This window comes from Sturnira hondurensis, unplaced genomic scaffold (assembly GCF_014824575.4).
Source record: "Sturnira hondurensis isolate 20B ecotype Veracruz unplaced genomic scaffold, ASM1482457v3 Scaffold0014384, whole genome shotgun sequence".
NCBI classification, from domain to species: Eukaryota; Metazoa; Chordata; class Mammalia; order Chiroptera; family Phyllostomidae; genus Sturnira; species Sturnira hondurensis.
The window spans coordinates 27,805,119-27,826,804 of NW_028087015.1; the positions used below are offsets into that span (position 1 = coordinate 27,805,119).

General features: G+C 39.4%; 1 protein-coding gene across 1 annotated transcript in view; it reads left to right on the forward strand.

The window, feature by feature from the left end:
* Positions 1–18,474, forward strand: part of TBK1 (TANK binding kinase 1) — a 55,048-nt gene extending 36,574 nt beyond the window's left edge. The window contains exons 12-21 of the mRNA XM_037063072.1: positions 997–1,098; positions 1,861–1,939; positions 11,208–11,329; positions 11,426–11,502; positions 12,009–12,048; positions 12,807–12,908; positions 13,034–13,130; positions 14,198–14,304; positions 14,517–14,588; positions 17,684–18,474. Coding sequence (XP_036918967.1) covers positions 997–1,098; positions 1,861–1,939; positions 11,208–11,329; positions 11,426–11,502; positions 12,009–12,048; positions 12,807–12,908; positions 13,034–13,130; positions 14,198–14,304; positions 14,517–14,588; positions 17,684–17,735 — 850 coding nt within the window. The 3' untranslated portion in view covers positions 17,736–18,474. The remainder of the gene's footprint in view (positions 1–996; positions 1,099–1,860; positions 1,940–11,207; positions 11,330–11,425; positions 11,503–12,008; positions 12,049–12,806; positions 12,909–13,033; positions 13,131–14,197; positions 14,305–14,516; positions 14,589–17,683) is intronic.
* The last annotated feature ends 3,212 nt before the right edge of the window (positions 18,475–21,686 follow it).

A 21,686-nucleotide genomic window follows, 5' to 3' on the forward strand; every position in this document is an offset into this window, starting at 1 on the left:
AGTTCTGTTTCTGAAGTTTTGATCTATTCTTTCATTTTGTCCACATTTCTTTGTCTCAGTGCACCAGTCTGGATGAATGTTTCTTCTTTAACTGCTTGGTTGTCAGACTTCCATACAGTTCGATTTCCTGGCAGTGTTGGTTACTTTTTGTTTTTAAATTGATTGTTTCCTTCTTTTGGTTGTGTGAGGAGGCCAAGCATGCCTACACCTCCATCTTGGCCAGAACTCATCGTTTTGTTTTTACAGCCGTTAAAAATGTAAATATCGTTCTTAGCAAAAATAAGCATCAGGTCTTAGTTTGGTTTTTTTTTTTAATGTAAACCAAAAGCCCTTCAATTATATTATTTGTAATGTCATCCTGCTTCTTCAGGGATCATATTGATTTAGAGTAAAAATCAGACAGAAGTCTGCTATGAGTAGCAAAAATTCTGACAGCAGAAAATGTAAATCTATTCAGCTTATTTGTGTAAATATACATCAACTTTTTAAAAATACACTATTAATGCTTCAGATTTCTTAATGATTAACCTAATATATAGTAATGGTTTATGCCCTAGATAGGTGTGAGGTTCACAGAGATACTTTTATTAATACGAAGTAAATTGGCTCTCATAATATATCAGGACTGTTAAAAAAAGTTGAACAATAGACCCTGGCTGTTATGGCTCAGTGGATTGAGTGCTGACCTGCAAGCCAAAGGGTCACAGGTTCAAATCCCAGTTGGGTCATATGCCCAGGTTGTGGGCCAGGTACCCATTTGGGGGTATACGAGAGGCCACCACACATTGATGTTTCTCTCCCTTTCTTTCTCCCCACCCTTCCCTCCTCTATAAATAAATAAATAAACAAACAAACAAATAAATAAATAAACAAACAAACAAATAAGAAAGAAAGAAAGAAATTTGAACAGTAAGACAATAGTGTGATTAGTGGTAGACAAGAGAAAACAAATAATTCCTTAAATAAACTAATGAGAATATAACTGTTTTTTTTTAGAGAATTAGTTAAAGATGATTATAAGCAAACTGTTCACAAAAAGACAGAAGTTGTGAACACATTGGATTTCTGCCTCAGAAGCATTGAAAAAACTATGAAAGCGTGAGTAGATTCCTTCTTTAACCAGTAATTTTTAAAATGTTAAATATCATTACATTTTTGTTCATTTGTTTAGTTATCCTTGACAAACATAGCATGCTATGCAAGTGCTTGTAGTAAGACACAACCTTAGTTTAAGTTACCTCTTCACAAAGGCCAAAAAATAGCCATCATTTTCCTTTGCAAAGGAGAAGGTAATCTGAGATAGAAACATCTTACTTTTTTACCTTGCAAAGCAGAAAGTCTGAACAGGAAAATAAAAAACCTGTAATCAACAAAGGAAGTCAAAGAAGTATTCTAGAACTGTATTTTGGTACTATTTGTAGAATTTTGGGATTACTTCAAGTTTACTTTGCTTATTATTAAATGCTTATCCTTATGAATATCTTCTGAAACTGAATATTTTAAACTGCCTCTTTCTAGACTGTACTACTTCTGCATAGGAAAAATAAATAAAGTCAGAATTTATTATTGACCACTGTTAATTCTGAATTCTGGCATTTTGACTATTACTCTGGCATAAAAGACTATTTGAAATTAAGTTGTCTTTTATATTTTATCTCCTAACCTGCTAATATAAGTATATAAAATTCCATCTTTACTAGGCTATCAAGTTTTCTTGAAATCTCTTTTTTTGTAGACTTTGCATTTAGTATTTATTCTTAAATAATTATGATAATAAAAATTCAAATATAGTTTATGAAAAATCTTTTTAAATCTATGTATTCTTTATACTCATTTTTTCTATACTTGTTTTTCATGCAGATATGAAAAGTTGATGAAAATCAACCTAGAAGCAGCAGAGGTAGATGAAATTTCAGACATACACACCAAATTGTTGAGAGTAAGTGTTTATAAAATTAGGCTCATAATCTCTTTCCTTGCTGTCAAGATTAGATCTAAACTTTCCTAAAGAGATGATGTACCTAAAGATCTCCAAAGAAAAAGGAACCTTTTCCTGTTTTTAGGAACTATTTACAATATTTAAATACTCTTACTGCCGTGCAGTTCTTTATTGTTTCCAAATGCCTGTTTTGCTTTATTTTAAGCCCATTTCTCTCTCCCTTTCTCCCTGTGTCTCTTTAAAATCCACAATGCTCTTACTGACGCTATGGCAAGTGAAGCAAGTTCCCCTCCACCCTGTGCTTAAACTTAGAATTAGATGCAGATTAGGCAAAAAAACAGATCTTTTCTAAAATAAAAGGTAAGGAAAGGAAGATATGTGTTTGTCAGGGCAGTGAATCATTCTATAACTGAAAAAAAGAACTTGGGACAAAAGTCTCTACTAAAACTTACAGTAGCATTTCAAGCCCTGGCTGGCATAGCTCAGTGGATTTGAGCACGGGCCTGCGAACCACACAATCGCAGTTCAATTCCCAGTCAGGGCACATGCCTGGGTTGCAGGCCAGTTCCCAGCAGGGAATGCATGAGAGGCAACCATACATTGACATTTCTCTCCTTCTCTCCTTCCCTTCCCCTCTAAAGACAAATAAATAAAATCTTTAAAAAAAAAAAAGAACATGGACTAAAGATAACAAGGTTCATTTTTTTAAAAAAAGTAAAAAAATAAATGAAACTTACAGTAGCATTTCAAGTAGTTTCTGGATCTCCTGTTAAAATATTGTAAAAGAGCAGGAAATTATGTGTTGTGAGTGGTGATTACTAAGCCCAGGTCTGCCCCTATTTACCTAGCTATTCCTGCCTATTGCCTTAAGCAATGCCTTTAATTCTTTGTATCCTTGTTTTCTTTTTCTTTAAAATGAGTAGTTTCTTTTCCTGGCTGGTGTAGCTCAGTGGATTGAGCGCGGGCCTGTGAACCAGAGAATCGTGGTTCGATTCCCAGTCAGGGCACATGCCTGGGTTGCAGGCTGGTTCCCTGCAAGCCAACTCCCAGCAGGGGACTCACGAAAGGCAACCATACATTGATGTTTCTCTCCCTCTCCTTCCCCTCTAAAGATAAATAAATAAATAAAATCTTTAAAAAATAATAATAATACGCGGGCCTGGGAACCACATGATCGCAGTTCGATTCCCAGTTGCACGTGCCTGGGTTTCAGGCCAGTTCCCAGCAGGGGACTCACAAGAGTCAACTGTTCATTGATATTTCTCTCCTTCTCTCCTTCCCTTCCCCTCTAAAGATAAATAAATAAATAATATTTTAAAAAATAAATAATAATAATAAAATGAGTAGTTTCTTACCCTGCTTATCTCACTCTGGCAAGCTCTTAGCATTTTTGAAGTATTCTCTCTTAAAAGACTTATTTTATTTATATTTAGACAGAGGGGAACAGAGAGAAACATCAATGTATGGTTGCCTTCTGCTTACCCCTTACTGGGGACCTGACCTGCAACCTAGGCATGTGTCCTGACTGGCAAAGGAATCGAACCGGCCATCCTTTGGTTCGCAGGCTGGCACTCAGTCCATTGAGCCACAACTGCCCGGGTTTAGGCTGATTCATAGATGTTTTTCTCCTTCAGTTTTAGATCTAGAACAGTGGTTTTCAAAATATGAGTCATGAACAACTAGTAGGTTGTAAAGTTTAGTGCACTGCACTCAGCAATGTTTTTAGATGAAATGGAATACAAAATGTCAGAGCGGGTCACATAAAATAAGGAAATTGCTGTTCCATTAAATTTTCCATTCAGTTATATATATATATATATATATATACATTTCAATGATACTGGATTAAAGTGAAATGAATTTGTTACTAGATGTCATGATTTAAAAATTTACAAAATGTTAATATAGAATAAAGTAAATAAAAGAGAAACAAATAGTCTTGTCCAATATTGGTTTGTATTTTATTTCTTTTTAATATATTTTATTGATTATGCCATTACAGTTGTCCCTTCCCCCCCTTCATTCCCCTCCACCCTGCACACCCCTTCCCCCCATTCCTCCCTCCCATTTCTCCCCCTTTAGTTTATGTCCATGTGTCACAAGTTCTTTAGATTCTATATTTCCCATACTATTCTTGCCCTCCCCCTATCTATATTCTACCTACTGTCTATGCTACTTATTCTCTGTACCTCCTCCCCCTTCTCCTCTTCCCACTCCCCTGTTGCTAACCCTCCATGTGATCTCCATTTCTATGGTTCCATTCCTGATCTAGCTGTCCTCTTAGTTTGCTTTTGTTTTAGGTGTGGTTGTTAATAACTGTGTGTTTGCTGTCCTTTCACTGTTCATATTTTTCATCTTCTTTTTCTTATATAAGTCCCTTTAGCATTTCATATAATAAGGGCTTGGTGATGATGAACTCCTTGAACTTGACCTTATCTGAGAAGCACTTTATCTGTCCTTCCATTCTAAATGAAAGCTTTGCTGGATAAAGCAATCTTGGCTGTAGGTCTTTGGATTTCATGACTTGGAATACTTCTTTCCAGCCCCTTCTTGCCTGTAAGGTCTCTTTTGAGAAATCAGCTGACAGTCTGATGGGAACTCCTTTGTAGGTGACTGTCCCCTTATCTCTTGCTGCTTCTAGGATTCTCTCCTTCATTTTAGTCTTGGCTAATGTAATTATGATGTGCCTTGGTATGTTCCTTCTTGAGTCCAACTTCTTTGGGACTCTCTGAGCTTCCTGGACTTCCTGGAAGTCTATTTCCTTTGCCAGATTGGGGGAGTTCTCCTTTATTATTTGTTCAAATAAGTTTTCCACCCGTGGCTCTTCCTCTTCCCCTTCTGATAACCCTATAATTCGGATGTTGGAATGTTTAAAGATATCCTGGAAGTTTCTAAACCTCTCCTCATTTTTCTGAATTCTTGTTTCTTCATTCTTTTCTATTTGGTTGTTTTTTTTTTCTTCCTTCTGGTCCAATCCCTTGCTTTGAGTCCCAATTTCCTTTCCATCACTATTGGTTCCCTGTGCATTTCCCTTCATTTCACTTAGTTTAGCCTTCATTTGTTCCCCTAATTTGTTACTAAAATCAGCCAGTTCTGTGAGCATCCTGATCACCAGTGTTTTGAACTGTGCATCTGATAGGTTGGCTATTTCTTTTTCACTTAGAGTTATTGGCTCTGGGGCTTTGAGTTCTTCTTGAGCCATAATGTTTTGGTCTGTTCATGCCTGTTACATATGAGGGGCAGAGCCCTAGGTGTTCACCAGGGCAGGGTAACTCAGTTGCTGGGTGGTGATGTTGTATGTGAGGGCGGGGTCAAAGGGGCAGTGGTGGTCCCCTCTGCTGCTTCTTGCCACTGGGGCCTGCGCGGTCCTTCTCACTGCTCACTCTATGTCACTGCTCGCTCCTTCACCTGGTTTATCTGCGTGTGAATGTGTGACCGTGGTCAGCCAGCCGCCTTGTGCCCTCACTGGGTCTGCCTGTCACAACCCCACGCCTGGGATCTGCCAGCCACCGCCTGCACGCCTGGGTTGGTCTGGCTGAGTTTTCCTGTGCAACCCCGCTCTGCCAGCCACTGTGTCCACCCCTCTTACCAGTCTGGCTGAATGGTTCATTGTTGTTGGACTTCGATATAGTTCAGTTTTCTGTGTTTTGGTTGCATTTTTGTTACTAAAACTTTGTTGTCTTTAAACTTGGTTGTGTGAGGAGGCACAATGTTTCCACCTATGCCTCCTCCTTCACCTGGTTTATCTGCGTGTGAATGTGTGACCGTGGTCAGCCAGCCGCCTTGTGCCCTCACTGGGTCTGCCTGTCACAACCCCACACCTGGGTTGGTCTGGCTGAGTTTTCCTGTGCAACCCCGCTCTGCCAGCCACTGTGTCCACCCCTCTTACCAGTCTGGCTGAATGGTTCATTGTTGTTGGACTTCGATATAGTTCAATTTTCTGTGTTTTGGTTGCATTTTTGTTACTAAAACTTTGTTGTCTTTAAACTTGGTTGTGTGAGGAGGCACAATGTTTCCACCTATGCCTCCATCTTGGCTGGAAGTCCCAATATTGGTTTGTATTTAAATATAGGCAGTTAAATCATGTTTTCTGTTATTTTTCCACTTTTGTCTTAGAACTTTATGTACTAGCTCACAGTCCTAATGGACACATTTCCTGCGCTGGTGTCATTTTAGCACTCTGAATTGAAATTGTATGTTTCTTCTTACAGAATCCAAAGTGTTTCTTATGTTTATGGCATATTTGTGAAGATATAGATTTCCTATGAAAATTGAAGCATAGATAATTAAATAGCCTAAGGTCACCAAGTCCTATGAAATCAGGGCTTTAACTTCAACTACTTTTCACTAGATTGCATTATTTTCCTCATAGCCTGTTTAGTTATTATGGTTCCTCTCCTACTGGAGACCTTAGAATATTTTTCTACTGTAAAAAAAATTATTTAAATAAAATTTATGTGTAGAAGTGATAACAAATATGCTCCCCACCCAGAAATGATTATTAAAAGGTCTGTCAGTGTCCTGAGACAGCGACTCTCAGGGTAGTTTCAGGACCAGAAGCCTCAGCCTCACATAGGAACTCGTTGGAAACACATTTTGGGGTCCCACCTGTTGAATCAGAAACTGTGATGGTAGGGCCCAAAAATCTATGTTTGTTGGTTGGGTTTTTTTTTTTTACTTTCAATCCTTTTTTATTTTTTAATTACAGTTGATATACAATATCATGTTAGTTTCAGGTATACACCCCAATGATTAGATACTATATAACTTGCTAAGTGATCATTTTAATACATCCATACAAGTCTAACACTATACATCGTTATTACACTATTCATGACTATATTCACTGTGTTGTACTTTACATCCCCATGACTATTTTGTAAGTAGCAATTTGTACCCTTTTTTTTTTTTTTGAAATTTTACTTACTTATTTTTAGAAAGACTGAAGGGTGGGAAAAAGAGAGGGAGAGAAACAACATACGAGAGAAACATGGATCTATTGCCTCCCATATGCCCCAAACTGAGGACCTGGCCTGCAACCCAGGCATGTGCCCTTATGGGTAATCAAATCAGTGACCTTTTGGTTTGCAGGACAATGCACAATCCACGAAGTCATGCCAGTCAGGGCCCAATTTGTACTCCTTAGTCCCTTCACCTTTTTCATCTACTTATCCAAACTGTGGTCTGCCCAGGGTAAGCCATCCTGAGCTACAGAGCCATCTGCAGATGGCTGCTACTCATTGCTGGGTTTGCAGTTGCCCAGGGGAGACCAAGCTGTGAACCAAGACTGGCTGCTGCTTGTTTGAGAGGTTTTAGGAAAGTCTGAAGCATAAGCCAAGACAGGCCGTTTGAATGGCGCAGCCACTGGAAACAGCTTGGGTGAGCCTGCAAGTTGAGTAGGGCAACTCATGGAATCTGTAGGGTGAGGCAAACCATGTGAGCCAGGTTGGTAGAAACTTGGATATGGCACCTGTCTGCTAGCTCTGTCAGGGAAGAGCTCAGAAAAGGAATAATGGCTTCTGCCAGCACTTCTGTCTGGGAAAAAGCTGCCCCTCCAGCTCTCATCTTGATGCAAGACAATTCCGTTCCTCCCCTTCTGTCCCTGGTGCCTTACCAGCTGCTTCCCCAGCTCTGGAGCTCACAGAAACTGAGTCTGAGTACATCCATGCATGGGCCCTTTAGGAGGAACTACCTAGGATTCCAAGAGCCCTCTATCTCACTCAGTCACAATCCGCATTGAAATTTATAGCCAGAAGTTGTGGGAACTTCTCTTCTTGGCACTGGAATCCTGGGCTGGGTGGCCTGATGTGGGGCTGGGACTTGTCACTCTTCAGGGGAAACCACTGCAGCCCAGATATCCTTCCTGATTTTTTAACTATTTTTTATTGATTATGCTATTACAGTTTTCCCAATTTTCTCCCTTTTATCCCTGCCCTGCCCTGTACCCCCAACCCTCTAGCACTCCCCACCCCTTAGTTCATGCCTGTAGGTTATATATATAAGTTCTTGGAATTCTCTGTTTTCTATACCATTTTTTGTCTTTCCCATTTATTTTATGCCTATTAACTATGCTTCCTTGTACTTTTCCCCCCGCCCCACTGAAATCCTTTCATGTGATGTCCATTTCTCTGATTCTGTTCCTGTTCTAGTTATTGCTTAGTTTTTGTTGTTTTTCTTTTCTTTTAGGTTCATTTGTTGATAGTTTTGAGTTCATTGTCATTTTACTGTTCATATTTTTTATCTTCTTTTTCTTACATAAGTCCCTTTAACATTTCATACAATAAGGGGTTGGTGGTGATGAACTCCTTTAACTTGATCTTATCTGAGAAGTACTTTATCTGCCCTTCCATTCTAAATGAAAGCTTTGCTGGATAGATTATTAATCTTGGGTGTAGGTCCTTGCCTTTCATGACTTGGAATAATTCTTTCCAGCCCCTTCTTGCCTGCAAGATTTCTTTTGAGAAATTCGCAGATAGTCTTATGGGAACTCCTTTGTAGGTAACTCTCCTTTCCTCTGGCTTCTTTTAGGATTCTCTCTTCGCCTTTAATCTTGGGTAGTTTAATGATGATGTGCCTTGGTGTGTTCCTCTTTGGGTCCAACTTCTTTGGGACTCTGGGTTTCCTGGAAGTCTGTTTCCTTTGCCAGATGGAGGAAGTTTTCCTTCATTATTTGTTCAGATAAGTTTTTTTTTAAGAGTGCTCTTCTTTATTTATTTATCTTTGGTGGGGGAGGGAAGGAGAGAGGGAGAGAACTATCAGTGTATGGTTGCCTCTTATGTGTCCCCTGCTGGGAACTGGCCTGCAGCCCAGGCATGTGCCCTGACTGGGACTTGAACCGCAGTTGTTTGGTTCGAAGGCCCAAGCTCAATCCACTAAGCTACACCAGCCAGGGCCAAATAAGTTTTCAATTTCTTGGTTTCCTCTTCTCCTCCTGGTACCCCTATAATTCAAATATTGGAACATTCTAGGCCGTCTCAGAGGTTTTAAGTCTCCCTTCACTTTTTTTAATTTTTGTTTCTTCATTTTATTGGGGTTGGATGTTTGTTCCTTGCTTTTGTTCTAAATCGTTGCTTTGAGTCCTGGTTTCCTTCCTGTCACTGTTGGTTCCCCGAATATTTTGCTTTATTTCACTTTGGGTATCCTTCCTTTGTTTTTTCATTTTTCGGCCAAGCTCAATCAGTTCTGTGAGCATTTTGATTACTAGGGCTTTAAATTCTCTGTCAGATAGGCTGGCTATCTCCTCATTGCTTAGCTCTCTTGTCTGAGGCTTTGCTTTGTTCTTTCATTTGGTCCATATTTCTTTGTCTTGGCACACCTGTTAAGTTGTAAGGGGGCAAGGCCTTAGGTATGGGGGAGGCCCTCTTAGCTGTGCTGCAGCACTGCCTCGAGGGGAGGGGCCAGAAAGGGAACAGTGCAGCCCACCTGCTCATCTCTAATGCACTTTTCAACTCTCACGTGAGACTGGGAGTTTCTTCCACCTGGCTGTCGCCCCGAGTCCAGTCATCTTTGAGTCTCAGTTTCACCTTCAGCCAGCCCCACCCGCATAGCCTGCAGCCTTGCTGCGGTTTCCCTGTCAGCCTCACCTATGCAGTCCACCACCTCACCAAGGGTCCTCACCAGTCTAGTTGTTCTGGTTCACTTTTTCTTTAATTTCTTGGTTGTCAGAGTTCCATTCAGTTTGATTTTCTGGCACTTCTGGTTGTTTATTGATTTTAGATTAGTTGTTATCCTTCTTTTGGTTGTGCGAGGAAGCGATGGGTTTCTGCCTACGACTCTATCTGGACCAGAACTTATCTATACCACCTCCTTTCTGATTTTTATCCTCCACACATGGCTGTGGGACCAGCCTGTTCTGACTCTCTGCTTCTCCGACCAGTCTTGATGTGGCTTCTTCTTTATATTTTTAGTTGTAGTACTTCTGTTCAGTTAGATTTCAGGCAGTTCTAAAGGATGGTTGTTCTGTAATTTAGTTGTAAGTTTGATAATGCTGGTGGGAGGATGCAAGAACTGTGTTTGCCTACACTGCCATCTTGACTGGAAGCCCCAGCAATCCATGTTTTAGCAAACCTTTCAGAAGGTTGCTATGCTGCTAAAGTTTGACAACCATTGTTTTAAGTCTTCTCTTTTTATGCGTATTATTAAATGTGCTCTGGCCAGTGTGGCTTAGTTCATTCTAGAATTGTCCCATAACCAAAAGGTTGTGGGATCAATTCCCAGTCAGGGTGCATACCTAGGTTGCAGGTTCCTTTCCTAGTCCTGTCTGAGTACATACAATCCCCAGTCTGGGTACATACAAGAGGCAACCAATTGATGTTTCTCTCTCACATCAGTGTTTCTCTCCCTTCCTTTCTCCCTTCCTCTCTCCCTTCTTTTTTCTCTAAAAGCAGTGGAAAAATGTCCTGGGTGAGGATTAAGGAAGAGAAGGGAAGAATAGGGAGGGAAGGAAGGAAAGGGGAGAGAGAGAGAGAAAATTCTATAATAGTAACAGTAAAGTACTATTTTTGTCTTTTCAGTTAGCAAGGCTTAGTCAGAGTTTCTGACTCAACAGGTGGGACCCCAAAGTGTGTATTTGTAACAAGTTCCTGTGTGAGGCTGAGACTGCTGATACAGTGCTGACAAGAGTATAGTAAAAAAGGCATGTTTGTTGCTCGTGGCATTGCAAACCCCCACTTAAAATTGTATTTGAGAAGTAGTAGTATGTATCAGAACCCCTAAAATATTTCAGTATCTTTATTCTTTAAGTCTAGCCTTTATCCTTTTTTAAAAAGGTTTACAAATGCTTGGTTCTGTGGCAAATAAATGATACATTTACTGAGCTTAAAATGGACAGGATGTTTTTAATAGGAATTACCTTTTTTTTTTTTGCCTCCTGACATATACGGCAGCCTTGGCTACCTGCATTTTGTCCTTGGGGCTATGCCAGTTCTCCTACTTGATTTTTCACAACTCTGTGAGATGGAGTATAATACCCTGTTTTACAGATAAAGAAACAGAAGCTTAATTGAATGATTAAAAGTATACTGTATGTTCTTTTAAAAGGATATTTAATGTGAGACATGGTTTTAAAATGTATTATTACTAGTCTCGTATTATCATCCCATACTCATGATGGAAATCAACCTAAGAAACTGTTCTTACATTTAAAGATAAAAATAATTATTCTGACGTTGAATTGAAGTAATCTGTAAAAGAAATAGGGTTCAGACTTTAGACTCCATTGGCACTGTGATTTTGGTAAACTTGATCTGAACTCATTGGTTTTATTTAGCTCTCCAGTTCTCGGGGAACGATAGAAACCAGCCTTCAGGATATCGAAAGCAAATTATCTCCAGGCGGACTGTTGTCGGAGACATGGGCCCATCAAGAAGGCACTCATCCGAGAGACAGGCAGTAGGTTATAACTTCATTAGTAGTTTCTGCTCTGTTGTTAAATGTCCTTTTCACATCAACTCAGTTCATTTACTTGGGTTTTTCTTCCTTAAATAGTGTAGAAAAGCTACAAGTGCTGTTAAATTGCATCACAGAGATTTACTATCAGTTCAAAAAAGACAAAGCAGAACGTAGTAAGTAAAATTTGCCATTTGTTAATCTAATGAGTCAACCCTATTAGATGTAATTCAGTTGCATTAATTTAGTATATTTGTAAGAGTGGCTTCTTATTTTTCAGAAATTTAATTCTGTCAGGAAAGAGATGAAATGTACTTAAATTATTCTTAAAACCAACCTTTTGAATATTTTAAATCAGGGGTCATGAACTCCACAACCTGTAGAGGCCAGGCATGTAACAGGCGTGACATGGGCCATAGCCTGATTTTTAAATGTTGGCAATTAATGTTTCTCTTTTAATGTAAATAACTTGATTCTAAATGTTGGCAGTTAATTTTTCTGTGTAATGTTAACACTGTACAGACCAAATAAAAGCATTCATGGGCTATATCGAATCCCTGGACCACAAGTTGGTGACGTCTGCTCTTAGACTTTTTGAAGTAATCTCAAAAGAAAAAAATACTATCTCTATTTGTGATTTTATGGTTGTACATTTACAAAAGTAATTTTTTTTTGCTTTCAGGACTAGCTTATAATGAAGAACAAATCCACAAATTTGATAAGTAAGTGTCCAGATTGTGTTTAATAATTATTTTTGAATGTTAATGTGGTTCTTCTTAATTTAAATTAATTACAGTTACAAATATATTTTAATCTTGGCTTTACACAGTTACAACTCTGTGTGCACGTATCTGAGGCCCACTCTTCCCAGCCCCTGGTTGAGAGGTTACTGAGATGGGAGGGCGAGGGGCAGGCTGCTTCCTCCTCGTGCGCTTCTGTTGCAGAGGGACGGATGGGAGAGAATATAGGCAAGGACAGGTTTACCCACCTCCTTAACCGTAATGTCACAGATAAATGTTCTTTTGACTATTCCCCATTCTTGACTATTCTTCGTTCTCATTCTTTTTTTTTTTTTTGTCTTTTTAAAGAATTTATTTATTTATTATTTTTTAAAAATATTTTATTCATTTATCTTTAGAGGGGAAGGGAAGGAGAGAGGAAGAGAAACATCAATGTATGGTTGCTTCTTGTGCATCCCTTGCTGGGAACTGGCCCCTGCCGGGAACTGGCCTGCAACCCAGGAATGTGCCCTGACTGGGAATCGAACCATGATTGTCTGGTTCACAGGCCCGCGCTCAATTTGTTCTCATTCTCTTTTTGCTGCTATAGTGTCTATCTTAGAAACTTTTGACATTTCGTAAATACTCCAAAGTCATGATAGTCATTACAGGAAACAAATTTTATATACTTGAAAAATTTTAAATATTATTAATAGAAACAGTGATACTGGTTTAAGCCTCTGATTATATCTGAATTATAGGCAGAAACTGTATTACCATGCAACAAAAGCTATGACCCACTTTACAGATGAATGTGTTAAAAAGTACGAGACGTTTTTGGATAAATCAGAAGAATGGATGAGGTAGGTAAACTGTTTGGAACATAATTAGTTGTAGTTGATACACATTTTCATGTACATTGTATATTTTAAGTAAGAGTAATATTCCATTAGATCACTTATTAATTGATTTTCTTTTTGGTTTTCAGAAAGATGCTTCATCTTAGGAAACAGTTATTATCCCTGAATAATCAGTGTTTTGATATTGGACAAGAAGTATCAAAGTATCGAGACTATACTAATGAGGTATGGCTGGCTATCAGAGTGTCTAGAAAATAAAACCATTTTTTTCTATTAGGAAAAAGAAATAAATTTTTTTCAGTTTATGTTTGATTTTGATTGTAAGGCAGAAATAGGACATCATATGTATGGATCAGCTCTCCTCACCCATTTGTGGTATATGTTTTGAGCCAAGTTTTAAGAACTTCGATTTTAATTTTTTTTAGTAAGATTTTCATTCATTTTTTTATATTTTATTCATTTATTTTTAGAGGGGAAGGGAAGGAGAGAGGGAGAGCAATATCAATGTATGGTTGCCTCTCATGGGTCCCCTGCTGGGAACTGGCCTGCGACCCAGGCATGTGCCCTGACTGGGAATCAAACAGCGATCATGTGGTTCGCAGGCCCGCGCTCAATCCACTGAGCTACACCAGCCAGGACTATTCATTCATTTTTAGACAGAGGGGAAGGGTGGGACAGAGGAAGAGAAACATTAATGCGTAATTGCCTCCCACACACCCACTACTGGGGACCTGACCCTCAACCCAGGCATGTCTTCTAGTCTGAGAATTGAACCAGTGACCCATTAGTTCACAGGCCAGCTCTCGGTCCACTGAACCACACCATCTGGGGCAGATTTTAATTTTTTAAGATTTTATTTCTTTATTTTTTGGAGAGAAGGGAAGGGAGGGAGAAAAGGGAAGAAAGGACATTGCCGAGAGAGAGAAACATCCATCAGTTTCCTCTTGCACACACTCTGTCCGGGGACTGAACCTACAACCCAGGTGTGTGCCCTGACCAGAAATCAAACTGGCCACCTTTTGCTTTGGGGGACGACACCCAACCCAACTGAGCCACACTGGTGAGGGCAAGAACTTAGATGTTTTACAATTAGAAAAGCATCTGATAGACTATTCATTTTTCATCTATAAGAAATTATTTTTAAAAAATAATGTTGATTAAGTATTGTATCATTGATGGTTTTAAAGTTAAAACTTAAGCTATAAAGGGTTATTAAAACCTGTAACATTGATCTAAGATCTTTAATAAGTACTTTGTTCTGTGATTGATTTGGGAATCTTTTGATGATTTAGTTACAGGAAACTTTGCCTCAGAAAATGTTTGCAGCATCCGGTGGAATCAAACATACCATGGCCTCGATTTATCCATGTTCTAACACATTAGTAGAAATGACTCTCGGGTAAGAAATGTATTATTTGGTAACTGTGATGCTTCCTTTTGGTTTTGTTTCAGTTGGCGATCTTGATTTTTATAGTGAAATTTCTGATACTTGTTGTAAATGTGTTTGCAAATGTTATTTAGTGACTTAATTCAAGCTAAAACATAATTCTAAAACATTTGCATATATTTTTTGAGCAGAGAAGCTTATTTATCTTTATTTTGTATGTGTAGTATGAAGAAATTAAAAGAAGAAATGGAAGGGGTGGTTAAAGAACTTGCTGAAAATAATCATATTTTAGAAAGGTGAGTTAATGCAGACATCATTCTGCCCTGTGATTTCATACAGTCAGGTGTATGTATGTCTCCACTTGTATCTCTCTGTCTTCCCTTATCAACAGATGAGGCAGCAGGAAAGGGCTAGAAGGGCAGAACCCGTAGGTTTTTTACTTCCGTTATGTCTTTTAATTTGTTTGGGGTTGTTAGGATAAAGACCGGTCTACCACGATTGATTCCATTTTATAGAAGCACTGGTTAATAGAATTATTTGTTTACTTATTTGAATCAGTTTGTGAAAATGAAAATCTTTTGCACATTATTTTTCATAACATTTTCTCATTAGAATTCTAATTTTCCATTTTGGAATCAGAGTTGCTTACAAGGTGCCAGCACCCTGTTTGGGCTAGATGACTCACAGAGCTTTCTGCAAACCTTGCAGGTGCATGCCCTCTGTAACGGCGGTTGTTTGAGGAGGTGCGTGTCTGCTGACCTACAGAGTCCTAATAGATCAGGGAAAGGAGAGTTGGAAAATGTCGAGCCAATAAAGCCACTTTGAGATGACTGTTCCCTCGTCCCCGTTCCTCAGAGACATTAAATCACACTTGGTTTTCTAATAGAATTGATCCCTTCTCTTTCAAGCCCCTAGCTGTTCCTCTGTGGGCTCTCTAAGTTCTAAAATCCTAATAAAAATATTTCACATTTTTTATTTTTTATTTATTTAATTATTTATTTATTTTTAAGATTTTATTTATCTTTAGAGGGGTAGGGAAGGAGAGAAGGAGAGAAATGTCAATGGATGGCTGCCTCTCATGCATTTCCTGCTGGGAACTGGCCTGCAACCCAGGCATGTGCCCTGACTGGGAATCAAACCGCAATCCTTTGGTTCACAGGTCCGTGCTCAACCCACTGAGCTACACCAGCCAGGGCAAAAATATTTCACATTTATATGATGTTTTATACACTTGCAGTACACTGTCACGCTGCATTGTGTCACTTACCATGCAGTCCAGCCTTATACAACAGCACAGCAGAGAGTCTTTATTCATATTCTACAAATATGGAAGTCCATATCCTGAGAAGACATGTTGGACCTAGAACCCAGGCTCCACTCCTCTAAAATCTTTTCCAGACTATCCGGAAATCACATGATCTTTGAGCTCTATGTAGAAAGTTACGAGACACTTCTGTAGTATTACTGATTTTTTAATTTAATGAATTGTAAAAAAAAATTTTAAGGATTCTACTTGTTCTTTCTCATGCTGCCCCATCCCCACTGAAGTAATCACTATTAATCATTTGTTGTACATGTGTGTTTTATAAGAATGGAATCATTCTGTTCATACTGGTTTAGTCTTATTTTTCACTTAAGGCTATATTATCAAAGGTACCTTTTCAAGTCCATACAGACAGATTTTTTTTTCTTTTTTCCTTTTTTTTTCATTTTCAACAGCTGCCTATTTCAGTGTGTGGGGTCTACCATAGCTATTTAATGCATCCCTATTGGGCATTTAATTCTAATTTTTTATCATAAACAATGTTTTAGTGAACATACTTGTGTGCATATCTTCATGCACTTGTGTAAGAATTTTTTTGATGGATCAATTTCTAGATGTGGAATTGTTAGGTCAATAGGTATGCACATTTAGATTTTATAGGCATTGTTAATTTGTTCTTTAAAAAGTGTGTATGTTGTAGTCCCAAAGGTTGTGCTTTTGTGAAGACTGAATGTTACCAATTTTTTAAATGTTTGCCAATTTGTTTAGTAAAAATTGGTATCATTCTTGTTTTAATTTGCATTTTTTGGTTAATAATGATGTCAAGCATCTTTTATATGTTCATTTGATTTTTTTCTGTCTTGCCTATTAAGTTTTAAAATATCCTATTGGTTTTTGGCAACTACATAGTAGTAATCTGTCTTTTTATAGCATTCAGTTTATAATTTGTTTACAACTTCAGCTAAATCCTAAATTTATCTTGTAAAGTTAAAGATCAGCAAACAGAGGAGACTATTAAAATATGCTTGAACTTTTGTACTGAATCACTTAGGCCTTATGGAATAACGTCCCCACTTCCCAAACTGTGTCCGGAAAGTGGGTTCTTCCTACATCTTATCTGTGGGTTTATTTGACATCATACGGATGATATCACATGACCCAATCGTAATTAAGTGACTACGTAAAAGGATCTGTGCCAGAACTAGCAGCAGAAGCTAGGCCCTGTGCGCTGTCTCCATGTGAATGGAGACTTCACTGTCGCTTCAGATTTTCTGTCAGAAATCACTTAATATCATCCTTCCCAACTCAACTTCCCTCTAATTTTATTATCCTCTTCAGTGAGGTAGCCTTTCTTCTACTCCTTTGTACATAAATTATTTTAGACGTTCTTCTTTACTCTCTTTCTCCAAGTATGGTAATCTTCCTTCAACATGTTTCCATATTCACCTCAACCGCTCCTTCAGCTCTCCTCCCCTGTTCGTGAGTGGCTGCTTCTAACACCACCGGTCTCCTGAACCTCAGGCCCTTCCCTCTGTCCTGGGTGTTTCAGCCAAAATCACCTTCCCAAATACTGGTCTGATCATGCAACTCCCTTGGCTCAAAAGTGTCTAAATTCCTATTACCTAAATGGCAAGTCTAAATTCACACTTGAATTCAAAGAATATAATAGTCTGCCCCCAGCCTATTCCCCCAACTTCATTTCCCGCTACTCTCCAAAATAACAATCTGTGCTCACTTCAGCAGCACAGATGCCAAAATAGCAGTCCGTTCTAGCAAGGGTCCATTCCTTACTGTCCCTTTAGTATGTTCCTCTTACTCTCAGCTCCACTTCTTTGCTTATAAATCCCACCCCACCAAAAAGAAATTATCCAATTCTTCCTAACACTTTCTGGATTACTTCGCTCTCCATGTTCTCTTAGGAAGTCTTTCCAAGCCACTGAATTGTATTTTTCCACATATTTATAATACTACCACTGTTTTCCAGTAAGAAGTAGAGCAGGTCATAGTTGCTTAAACTATTTAAAAATAACAGTTTATTCCTCTAAAAAGTGTTAATGTGGTCTTCGTTAAAATGTTAGGGACCAAATAAATGAATCTTCTGAGATTGCCTTTTTCTTCGGTTTTTAGGTTTGGCTCTTTAACCATGGATGGTGGCCTTCGCAATGTTGACTGTCTTTAGCTTTCTAAGAAGTTTGAGAAAAGTTTCAGTTTGCACAAGAAAATAATGCTGAAGCATCAAATGAGTGCTTCTACAGGTTCTGTCTTGTTTCCACAATTCAGTATTGATGTGGTCATGTAAATATGTACAATACTGTAAATACATGAAAATATATATAAATTTTTGGCTGCTGTTAAGATGTAATTTTACCTTTTAACATTTGTAATTATATGAGGACATTTGACCTCAGCGAGCACTAGAAGAAAGCCATGACTGCTGGGGGGGTGGGGCGTGCATTGATCGTCCACTCTTCTGCCTAAGGCTAAGTCAGAAGTCTCTGGCTGCCTACTGGAAGCATTTGAAAATGGAACCAAAACGGGCACCCTTACAAACCAGAAGACTGGTGGTCGACGCTTCTGTAAGTGGTGGAATGGAGAGGCGGCTTCTGTGGCTGGGGTGCAGAACCGAACCACTGTTTTCACAAAGGTCACAATATTTTTAGAAGGAAAGTGGCATTATTCTATTTTACAGAGTGCCCAGGTCCCAGTTATCTTCATATCTTTTTACTTTCAGATAAATTATTGAGCAGAATTTTTAAGTGATTTCATTATTAAAAACTATTCATTTTTGTTTTGCCCATGAATTTTAAATTGTCATAAAAAAATTAGGGTCGTTTCAACTGTTCTAAGCTGTATATTTCTTCTTTAGCTCTGCTTACTACTTGAACAAATATCAATAAATTTCTCAGTTTTAATGTAAAGAATGTGTTTTTCTGTGTACAATAATTTGAGAAAGGGATATCTTTTGAAAGAAAGAATATGGGTGACGGTGGTAAATTAGTCTCAGACTGTTGGATGTAGGAACAATTTTGTGTCTCTTCTAAACCCACCAATTCCAAGTGTAGTAAAAGTTCTTTTGTAAACTTAGGCTGCACAAATCCAAAGGGGACATTCTCTGAAAAAAACTACTCAGAGTTCTAGACGGAATGATTACACTCAGCAAGAAATTATTTCATACAGCGAGGGTTTGTTGGGCTTTTAGGTTTCCAGTGTATCGGATTATTGAAGTATGATTATATACAACCCATGTGTCCATGATAAAGATGCTGTGTCCTAAGGAGTCAGCAAATATGACTATCAAGAACATTGGAAAACTGAAAATAAATCAGGGTTCTATTTGAAATCTCAAATTGATACATTATTATAGGAAGGAATTTTAAATGTCACACACATCATAAAAGGAAATGCATAGGTTGAATGACTTACATAAACAGTTACCTCCTCAAATACCTTCTGTTTCTATATGGGATGAAAGGGTTTGTAATTCCTCTTGATTTTAATTTTCAAATTGGCTTTAATTACATAGTCTAAATAACTGTATCACCGAACATTCAATAGCATTCTACTTAAATTGTGTAATCAGTTAATATATTCACAGGTTTTTTAAAATGTCAATGCTTTTAGAAAATAACACCAATAAACCCTTGCAGATGGGGATTATATTTTTATAAGATGATTGGTAAAACAATTCTGTTCCACATTAGTATTTTTTTAAATATATTTTATTGATTATGCCATTACAGTTGTCCCATTTCCCCCCCCTTCATTCCCCTCCACCCTGTACTCCCGCTCTCCCCACCATTCCCCCCCTTTAGTTTATGTCCATGTGTTGCAAGTTCTTTAGATTCTGTATTTCCCATACTATTCTTGCCCTCCCCCTGTCTATTTTCTACCTACCATCTATGCTACTTATTCTCTATACCTTCTCCCCACTTCTCCTCCTCCCACTCCCCTATTGCTAACCCTCGTGTGATCTCCATTTCTATGGTTCCATTCCTGATCTAGCTGTCCTCTTAGTTTGCTTTTATTTTAGATGTGGTTGTTAATAACTGAGTTTGCTGTCCTTTCACTGTTCATATTTTTTATCTTCTTTTTCTTACATAAGTCCCTTTAACATTTCATATAATAAGGGCTTGGTGATGATGAACTCCTTGAACTTGACCTTATCTGAGAAGCACTTTATCTCCCCTTCCATTCTAAATGAAAGCTTTGCTGGATAGAGTAATCTTGGATGTAGGTCCTTGCCTTTCATGACTTGGAATACTTCTTTCCAGCCCCTTCTTGCCTGTAAGGTCTCTTTTGAGAAATCAGGTGACAGTCTGATGGGAACTTCTTTGTAGGTGACTGTCCCCTTATCTCTTGCTGCTTCTAGGATTCTCTCCTTCATTTTAATCTTGGCTAATGTAATTATGATGTGCCTTGGTGTGTTCCTTCTTGGGTCCAACTTCTTTGGGACTCTCTGAGCTTCCTGGACTTCCTGGAAGTCTATTTCCTTTGCCAGATTGGGGGAGTTCTCCTTTATTATTTGTTCAGATAAGTTTTCCACTCATGGCTGTTTCTTTTCCCCTTCTGGTACCCCCATAATTCGGATGTTGGAACGTTTCAAGATGTCCTGGAGGTTCCTAAGCCTCTCCTCATTTTTTTGAATTCTTGTAACTTCACTTTTTTCTGTTTGGTTATTTCTTCCTTCCTTCTGGTCCACCCCCTTGATTTGAGTCCCAGTTTCCTTTCCATCACTATTGGCTTCCTGTGTATTTCCCTTCATTTCAATTAGTTTAGCCTTCATATGTTCCTCTAATTTGTGGCTAAAATCAACCAGTTCTGTGAGCATCCTGATCACCAGTGTTTTGAACTGTGCATCTGAGAAGTTTGCTATTTTTTTTTCGCTTAGAGTTATTGGCTCTGGGTCTTTGAGTTCTTGAACCATAATGTTTTGGTCTGTTCATGCCTGTTACATATGAGGGGCAGAGCCCTAGGTGTTCACCAGGGCGGGGCCACTCAGTCACTGGGTTGTGACGCTGCATGTGGGGGCGGGGTCAAAGGAAAGCAATGCTGGGCCCCCTCTGCTGCCTCCTGCTGCCACCACCGCTAGGCCCTGCGCAGTCCATCCCACTGCACACAAATGTGCGACCAAGGTCAGCCCACCACCACCGCTGGGTTCACCACTGGGGCCTGCACGATCCGTCTCACTGCTCACTCCACTGCTGGTTTATCTGCGTACGAATGTGTGACCCCAGCCAGCCCGCCACCCTGTGCCCTCACTGGGTCTGCCCGAGGTGGGGTTGTGTGGGTGCCTGGGGTCAGGGGATCTTTCTTGCCTGTCCCTGCTCCGCTCCTGGCTCCACCTAGTTGAACGGTTGGTGGTTGTCAAACTTCCGTATAGTTCACTTTTCTGTTCTTTGGCTGCATCTTTGTTCACCAAACCTTTGTTGTATTCAAACTTGGTTGTGGGAGAAGGCACAGTGTCACCACCTATGCCTCCATCTTGGCGGAAGTCTCTCTCTCAGATTTCTGTCCCCTCTGCCACTTCCCACAAGCAAATTGGGCCCTTCTGGTGCTGGTTCCCAGGTGTGTGGGCTTGTGTACCCTCCAGGATCCTGTGCGTCTCTCCAATGAACTCTCTGTGAGCCTGGGAGCTTCTCCCAGCACCTCAACCCCTAAAGTCTTTCCAATTAGTGCTTTCAGGCTTTAATTCCCGTCGTAGGGCCCTAGCCTGAGCGGTCTGTCTCACTGCTCACTCCTTTGCTGGTTTATCTGTGCGCGCAAATGTGTGACTGCAGTCAGCCAACTGGCTTGCGCCCTCACTGGGTCTGGCTGTTGCCACCCACACCTGGAATCTGCCAACCGCCACCTGTGTACCTGGGTTAGTCTGGCCACTTTTTTCAGCACAACCCCGCTCCACAGGCCACTGACTCCACACCCCTTAGGGTCTGGCTGAATGGTTCGGTGGTGTTGGACTTCTGTGCATTTCAATTTTCTGTGTTTTGGTTGTGTTTTTGTTACTAAAACGTTGTTGTCTTTAAACTTGGTTGTGCGAGGAGGCCCAGTGTTTCCACCTATGCCTCCATCTTGGCCGGAAGTCCTATTCCACATTAGTATTGGTTAAGACTTGCGGTTTTATTCCCCAGGTTAA